The sequence below is a fragment of the Sinocyclocheilus anshuiensis genome, unplaced genomic scaffold (assembly GCF_001515605.1).
Source record: "Sinocyclocheilus anshuiensis isolate Anshui unplaced genomic scaffold, SAMN03320099.WGS_v1.1 scaffold1254, whole genome shotgun sequence".
NCBI lineage: Eukaryota > Metazoa > Chordata > Actinopteri > Cypriniformes > Cyprinidae > Sinocyclocheilus > Sinocyclocheilus anshuiensis.
This window is the reverse complement of record NW_015557130.1, coordinates 76732-85074: the sequence shown is the minus strand read 5'-3', so window position 1 is coordinate 85074 and position 8343 is coordinate 76732. Positions and strand designations below refer to the sequence as shown.

Below are 8343 nucleotides of genomic sequence, written 5' to 3'. Positions count from 1 at the left end.
CACACACACACACACTCACTCCCTCACTCACACACACACACACTCACACACACACCCACTCACACACTCACTCACTCACTCACTCACTCACTCACTCACTCACTTACGTGCACACACACTCACTCACTCACTCACTCACGTGCACACACACACTCGCACACACACACTTCATGCAGTTATTTCTGTGATGTGATCACTCAGGTGTGTAGACTGACCTTCACGAGAGCAGAATGCAGGTAGATGTTATGAGGCATTATGACGGCTCCCACGATCCCGACGGCCTGCTCCAGCTGTGCAGGTCCACAGCCGCTGCAGTACGGCACAAACATGCCCTTCAGCACCGCGGCCTGGTCTGGAGCCACACGCACATACTGCAGACAAGCAGAGCAGAGAGACACGTCACACACCCGCTGCTTCAACATTCACCTCCTGACAACACGCTGCAGCTGCACTGAACCTCGTAACCAAAGCTGAGGGCCATGATGGTGATGAGGAACCCAAAGAACGCCTCCAGCTTCCTCAGACCTGAAGAAAACAGACCAGACACTCGCATTAGAGCCACGACACCAGCCGGTGTGATCATTCTCATGCTCCTTCAGTGCAGACCTACCGTACTTGTCCAAAAACAGGAAGACAAATGTGTCAATGATGGTGATCAACACTCCAGCCCACAGAGGAATCCTGCAGAAGAACATCAACCATCAACAAGATGAATGAACTCCGATTCTACACATCCTCAATCAATTCAAACACTCAATCCCTCAATAAACACACTGTGAAGAGCTCATTAATATTTATCAGAAGGACAATTATAGCTATACATGTCAGTTTGATCAAAGAATAATTCACTCAAAATGAACATTAGCATTAAATGTGCTCATCCCAGATCAGGATGAGTTTGTTTCTTCATCAGGTTTGTAGAAATGTAGCATTGCATCAGTGTCTCAGCAATGGATGCTCTGCAGTGAATGGGTGCCGTCAGAATGAGAGTCCAAACAGCTGATAAAAACATCACAATAATCCACAAGTAATCCACAGCACTCCAGTCCATCAGTGAACATCTGGAGAAGACAAAAGCTGAAACAAATCCAGCATTAAGACATTTTTAACTAAAATACATTGAGTCCATAATCCATAATAACGCTTCCTCCAGTGAAAAAGTGTTCTGGTCTGAATCAGGAGAGAAATCTGCACAGATCAAGCAGCGTTTAAACAGCTCTAAACTAATATGTGGCTGGATTTTGATGTGAGAGACAACAGCAGATGCACTTTTTCACTGGAGGAAGCGTTATTATGGATTATACACTCAATGTATTTTAGTTAAAAACGTGTTAATGCTGGATTTGTTTCAGCTTGTGTCTTCTCCAGATGTTAACTGATGGACTAGAGTGCTGTGGATTACTTGTGGATTATTGTGATGTTTTTATCAGCTCTCATTCTGACGGCACCCATTCACTGCAGAGCATCCATTGCTGAGACACTGATGCAATGCTACATTTCTACAAACCTGATGAAGAAACAAACTCATCCTGATCTGAGATGGCCTGCGGATAGTCTAATAGTTCTGAAAAATATATGGTAACTGAATATGTGAGAGGAAAAGGTTAACGTGAAATCTTCACCCACTGAACCCAGTACAGCTGATGTCACATACATGAGAAGCTGATGTGTATTGGACACAGATGCTAAACAAGCACACATGAAGTGACTCTGTCAGTCGTGTGATGATGATGATGATGATGATGTACCTGCCGACTGACAGCAGATTGAGGGCGATGGCACAGCCGATGACCTCCTGCATGTCAGAGCCGATGATGGCCAGCTCCACCATCAGCCACAGGATGATCCGCGGCACCTGCATCAAACACAGCGCCGTCAGTCACTAATACACACGCAGCTCTCAGCCGGCAGAAACAGCAGGCACGTGCCAGTGTTCGGTAACACAGTGTATATCGCCATAATGAACATGCACAGCATTGCTGTGGGAACCTTAAAATAACGTGAATTATTTAGATTTTTAGAATGATTATTTTCCATCAACTGGTAAAATGTACTAACACTGCATCAGTGTTGTGTAAAGGAGGAGCACACTCTCTAAACAACCCAAACATGGACGAGAAGCATCGTGAAACTCGTGTGCGGCTGAAAAATGATCCTTCAGAAATCATAATAATCATACTTTTATTCATCCATGATGCATTAAACTGATCAAAAGTGACAGTAAAGACATTTATAATGTTACAAAAGATTCCGATTTCAAATAAATGCTGCTCTTTTGAACATTCTATTCATCTGTGAATCCTGATAAAATAAAGTGCATCACAGTTTCCACACAAATATTGGGCAGCACGACTGTTTTCAACATTGATAATAATCAGAAATGTTTCTTGAGCAGCAAATCAGCATATTAGAATGATTTCTGAAGATCATGTGACACTGAAGACTGGAGTAATGATGCTGAAAATACAGCTGCGCATCACAGAAATACATTACAGTTTAACAGAGATTCACAGAGAAAACTGTAATAATATTTCACAATATTACAGTTTTTATTGTATGTGTGGTCATATTAATGCAGTCCGAGAATAAAAGAAAAATATTACAAAATTCTTAATTATTTCAAACTTTTGAACAGCAGTGTGTGAAAAATGAATGTGAAAGTAGTTTTTGTTATATGAATAGAGGTTGTTGAAGTGGAGAGGACAGCACTTGAAGTGTGAAGCAGCAGAAGGTGCAGTATTTCTGCAGAGCGTCAGTCTGGCTCATGAGCTCACCATAGGGTAATGGCGGTGGCAGACCTCGGCCAGATGCATCCCGGTCACGACGCCGAGTCGAGCGGCCAGCCGCTGCAGCAGCAGCCCGATGATGGTGGAGACCAGCAGAACCCACAGCAGCTGCGGCATAAACACTCATTTAACACCACAATACTGATACTGTAAGTGAATCGGGTCCTGTAACACTTCACTCTCACAGCGACGTGATCAGAGCGTTTCCTGTGACCGCCGTCACTCAACTCCACACCAAATGACTCTTATGAGCAGATTCACTGAATCAAATCCTTTAGGAATCAGTTTGAGCAGTTATTGAATCAATCTGACTCACACTCATTTTAACCAGTTTCGTCGTGTCCTGTGCTGTTTCACTGACTCTCAACAGATCTCTATATGACATCATGCCGTTAAAGATACACAAAATGAGTATTTTTGTAGTCAGTATTAATTTATAAAACTGAATAAATTAATAAGATGTGTTCAATATTTAAGTTAGGAGCAATTATTGGTGTCAGCTCTACTGAAAAGTCACCAAATGTCAGTGTAAACACATTTCTGACTCACGTCCGTTCTGTTGAAAATGAAATGATTTATGTTTGCACTTTTATTGATGGGGTTACATTACACTCCATTGAAGGCTGCCATTGCATCAGTTCTTGTTTTCCCTGAGTTGATCTTGTGACCTTGGTGTTGCTACAGGACGAGGGGGAATCTCATCGTTTGGCAACAGACTGCTTTTTTAATATTTCACAATCCAAAGCACTAAAAGCATTGCTAATGGAGCCATTTAGCAGCAGATTCATCAAAAGGAATCAGAACGGCCAGCAGCCGAGCCCGTGATGTAAATGAAGGCAGCAACACTGGACCGTATGACCGTAGTGTTGCTCAGATGAGTGCAGACACTGAACATGAACTCTGGACTCACCTTGAATCCAGCTATAGCTCCAGACTGAAGATCTGACTCTATGTTCCCAGGGTCCAGATACGCGATGCTCATCAGAAAACCCGGTCCAGTGAAGGCCCAGAGTTTACGAAAGCTAAACAGCTAGAGAGAGGAAGAGCAATACAGGTCACACTCATCTCAACAGCAGCTGCTCGGCTGGATCTGAAATCTGCACTCCAGAAGGTTTTTATTTAGCACAGTGGCTAGATTAACAAATAACCAGACGCCACCCGATCTAAATATTCCCTCACAGTTTAATAGTAATGACTTTATGAATTTCTTCACTGATAAAATAGATAACATCAGAAATACAATAACAAATGTAGATTCTACAGCGTATTATACTTCAGCTTCATTCATCGCACCAAAAGATAAACTGCAGTGCTTTACAATGGAATAGCCTTCCTGATAACGTTCGGGGGTTCAGACACACTCTCTCTGTTTAAATCTAGATTAAAGACACATCTCTTTGGCCAAGCATTCAAATAATGCATCTCATAATCTAATTATAATAATTATGTCTCTATTTGTTTCTCTGTTTCTGCTGGGATTGACATCCCGTGGTAACTAGGATTTACACAAGCTTCAGTCTGGATCCAGAACACCTGAGAAGAGATGATGCCAACCCCTCAGAGGACCTCAGATGATGCCAACCCTGAAACAACATACAGAACTACCACATTTTGCTATAAGTTTGATTGCATCATATAATAATTGCTGTTAATAATGTTCATCGTCTGTTTGATTACATCTTTAATTGATTTTCCCCTACATTTCTACCATATGTACATTAACTGACAGTCACCACTGATAAGCTACCACTAAATATTGTAGAAACTTAATTTGCTGTAAAGTTGCTTTGCAACGATTTATATCATGAAACGTGCTATACAAATAAACTTGAATTGAATTGAATTTTTGAGCTGAAGATGTCATGTGTTGAAGGGAAATGTGCCATTCCCTAGTTTATCTCCTGAGCCGTGAAGTCACCCGCTCCCTGTGCTTTCACTTCTCCACCATCCTAACACCAGCAAATGCCACTGAACAGGATCACAGGGTTGTGGTGCTTGGGTACATGCTGATCTGTTTGATCTCTGCTCTTATATCCTCTGAGGATCACATGAGGGGTGACCACAGAGCGGGACCTTGTTTTCGTAACATTTTGAATGTGTCTGTTTTTCCATTTGCTTCTTCAGAGTCTCTTCCTCTTTTTGTGCTCGAGGAAATCAAGATTCATCTCGTGCTTGGACTAATTCATGAGATAGAGCGTAACGATGACAAACATCACAATCTGACAGAACACTTTGTGTTCTTGTGCATGACCTTTGACACACATATGTGCCTGATAACGGCTCCGTCACTCTCATAAAACCGCACTGCTATAATCTAGATCAAGAAACAAACTCATGTTCATCTTGTATGGCCTGAGAACGAGCACATGCAGCAGATTTTCCATTTTTGGGTGAACTACTCCTTTAACATTTTGAAATTCAATGTTGAAATAAAAGTATCCACCTGATGTTTTATAGTCACTGATGTATTACTGGCTTATTATCATAACATCAATTTGGTGTACTTGTGCATATGATGAGAAACAAAAGATGATTTAAATCAAAACACAAGCTGGTTTTGATATTAAAAAAGCAAAATCAAAGAAGTCAAAAGTATAAACGGAGCAGAAGTTGGTAGTATTGTTGAATATAATGGGATGAAATGATGTTCCCGTCGGCGAGGTACCTTTGTTCCGTCATCATCAGGGATGGGAACCTTCTCCTCGAAGTAGGTGGAGACGGGCTCCTGCGGGTCAGGAGACACAGGGCTGTAGAAGTCAGGCTCCTGCGGGCTTCTCTCTGAAACACAGCACACACCACCTTCATTATGAGACACGGAGCCGGAGAGCTTTCGCAAGATTGTTCAGAGTGACAGAAACTCTCACGCTTCAGTCACATGAGCCTCGGACACCGAGACTCTAATCAAGCCTGAAACATCCTGCACAGTTAACAATCCACTGCACTCATTTATGAGCCAGAGATATCAGATCTCCTGTACTATAACAACAGCAGAGCCAAACCGAGTCAGTGAGTTCAGCAGAGAATATGACACATCATAAACATGGATATGACATCACGAGCATATTAAAACTCGAGGAAACGACGGCAGTAAACTCCAAGCGTTACGACAGTCGCTTATGAAACACACTTTTACACACACTCGATCACCGTCAGACAGGAATGAGCAAAAATGCATGATCTGCTAGTCAGTGTTCAAGAAGCCCTGTATAACGATAATATATCATCAGCCAATCGGTTTTTCTGTTATCCTATCAAACAAACAGTATATTGGCTTTATATCGACCATCAGAAATATGGGTTGATCTGTAATAAAGAGTCATTAAACACACATCTGGATTCTTGACATTCAACAAATCAGTACATCCCTTTGATTAAGACACTGCTTTTAAATGCACCACCGCTGAAATATTTAACTCACTAGTTAACTTCTCTAACTGTCTAGTCAGTTATCCTCAGACCAGCAATATTACTGAAGACCCAGTGTTCAAAACTAGTGTTAAACCATTTTTGGTTACACTTTATTTTAAGGTGTCCTTGTTACAGTGTAATTATACATTTAAGTACTATTAAGTAATATTAATTAACTTCATGTAATACAGAGTTCTGGCCGACACAGAAGAGTGTACGCTGCTTGCGTCCAGCGGATATTCTCCAAAATGGCGCTACGGTGATGTGGAGAGACACAGAGGAGACAAATTGTTGAATAAAGTTGTTCTTTTTATTTTCTTCGCGTACAAAAAGTATTCTCGTCGCTTCATAACGTTACGGTTGAACCACTGATGGCAGATGGACTATTCTGACGATGTCTTTCATACTTTTCTGGACCTTGACAGTGCAAGTCAATGGGACAGTCACAAGCCTCCCGGTTTTCATCCAAAATATCTTAAATTGTGTTCCGAAGACGAACGAAGCTTTTACGGGTTTGGAACGACATGGAAGTAAGTGATTAATGACAAAATTTTCATTTTGGGGTGGAGTATCCCTTTAACATTGTCATGTTATTGCCATGACAGAACTTACTATATGGTTAGGGTTTGGCTTAGGGTTACTTGCATGTAATTATGCATAATTTATTGTTATTATAATAGCAAGTACATGTGTAACAAGGACACCTTAAAATAAAGTGTTACCCCATTTCCCCCCTTTAATTGTTTATTTAATGAAGAACTGAGGCAGAATTGAATCTCTCACCTTCCTGAGCGGCGTCTTCATCGCGTTCAGTCTTCATGAGCTCCCCGAGTGCCTCTGTGAGTCTGAAAGACAGAAAACACAGAGATGACTGACTGAAAACACGCTCACAGGACCGCAGTTATCCTCGACACAGCTAAAGCACTCAGTGTCAGATGTGCCATTGATCACTGTGTGCACCCACAACTGCACAACTTCCTATTTCTGCACATTCGACTATTGACCGCTGTCTCAGTCACACAGGTTTACTTGTGTTTTCGTTATTATTTCTCTGTTTATCCTTTATAAACTTCATGCGCAGTCCAGGCCAGACTCGCATTTCACTGCAGGTCGCATTCTTTATATATCTGTGTATGTGACGAATAGAAATCTTGAGGATTAAAAATGTTTGACCACTTCATGAACCGTCAGATTAGGATCCAGAAACATGAGAATGCTTCATTTTAAACTCAAGCTAATGCATTAGTGTGATGTTTAACACGGCTCGTCCTGTCCTGTGAATGTGTGGGCTCCTGCAGAAGGAGTTTGAGTTTTTCTTTACTATCTAAATCATTATTATTTCCATTTTTATATAACTGTCCTTTGTCCATTTGTCTGTTTAAACGGTTCTTTATAACTCATAATGTATAGCACAGAGATATATTCAGCATACAGTATGTTTCCATAGCATTCAGTCGTTTGCTTGAAGAACAGCATTGGTCAGGATGTGGAATAGTGTGTTTTGTCAATTAAAAAACAAAACAAAAAGAGGCTTTTTATCCGATTAATCGATTAATTGAAAAAATAAGAGGAAACCACACATGCTGCTGCTAACAACAAACAGAGAGAAAACAGCAAAGAAAGACGAAAATCTACAAGCAGCCGCTGGAATGGCCATTATTATATGAGCTGTGTGTGAAAGCAAAGTCTACTTACAGCCAAAACCCAGAGAAGATCAGTAATTCAAAGCGAGGTGAAGACGGGCACTGCGCTTCAGTGTGTGCGCTTTCATTCAACTGATCTGTAGTGAAGGATTGTGGGAAATGGTGCTCGTGACCTCGGCTGCTTTAATCTGTGAAAAGCAGCAAGAAACATCTCTGATAAGTCCAACTGCACAGCACACACGCACACACACACACTCAAACACACACACACACACACACACTCACACACACTCACTCAAACACACACTCACACACACACACACACACACACACACACTCAAACACACTCAAACACACACTTACCCCTAGAGGACGCAGTGTCTCGTTCCCTACTCAGGGAACCATGGTTACATAAGTAACCTGAGACGTTCTTGATGCGCTATCCGAAAGCTATCCTCTTCACTCACACACACACACACTCACACACACACTCACTCTCACACTCA

General features: G+C 41.6%; 1 protein-coding gene across 5 annotated transcripts in view; it reads right to left on the bottom strand.

Moving 5' to 3' along the window:
- Nucleotides 1–8343, bottom strand: part of LOC107677945 (natural resistance-associated macrophage protein 2-like) — a 27857-nt gene that overhangs the window by 15855 nt on the left and 3659 nt on the right. For all 5 annotated transcript variants that reach the window (XM_016473021.1, XM_016473020.1, XM_016473024.1 and 2 more), the window contains exons 2-10: nucleotides 7890–8025; nucleotides 6978–7039; nucleotides 5452–5564; nucleotides 3697–3816; nucleotides 2775–2894; nucleotides 1749–1855; nucleotides 611–681; nucleotides 458–525; nucleotides 216–371 (exon numbers count right to left, since the gene is read on the bottom strand). In XM_016473021.1, coding sequence (XP_016328507.1) covers nucleotides 216–371; nucleotides 458–525; nucleotides 611–681; nucleotides 1749–1855; nucleotides 2775–2894; nucleotides 3697–3816; nucleotides 5452–5564; nucleotides 6978–7014 — 792 coding nt within the window. In that variant the 5' untranslated portion in view covers nucleotides 7015–7039; nucleotides 7890–8025. The remainder of the gene's footprint in view (nucleotides 1–215; nucleotides 372–457; nucleotides 526–610; nucleotides 682–1748; nucleotides 1856–2774; nucleotides 2895–3696; nucleotides 3817–5451; nucleotides 5565–6977; nucleotides 7040–7889; nucleotides 8026–8343) is intronic.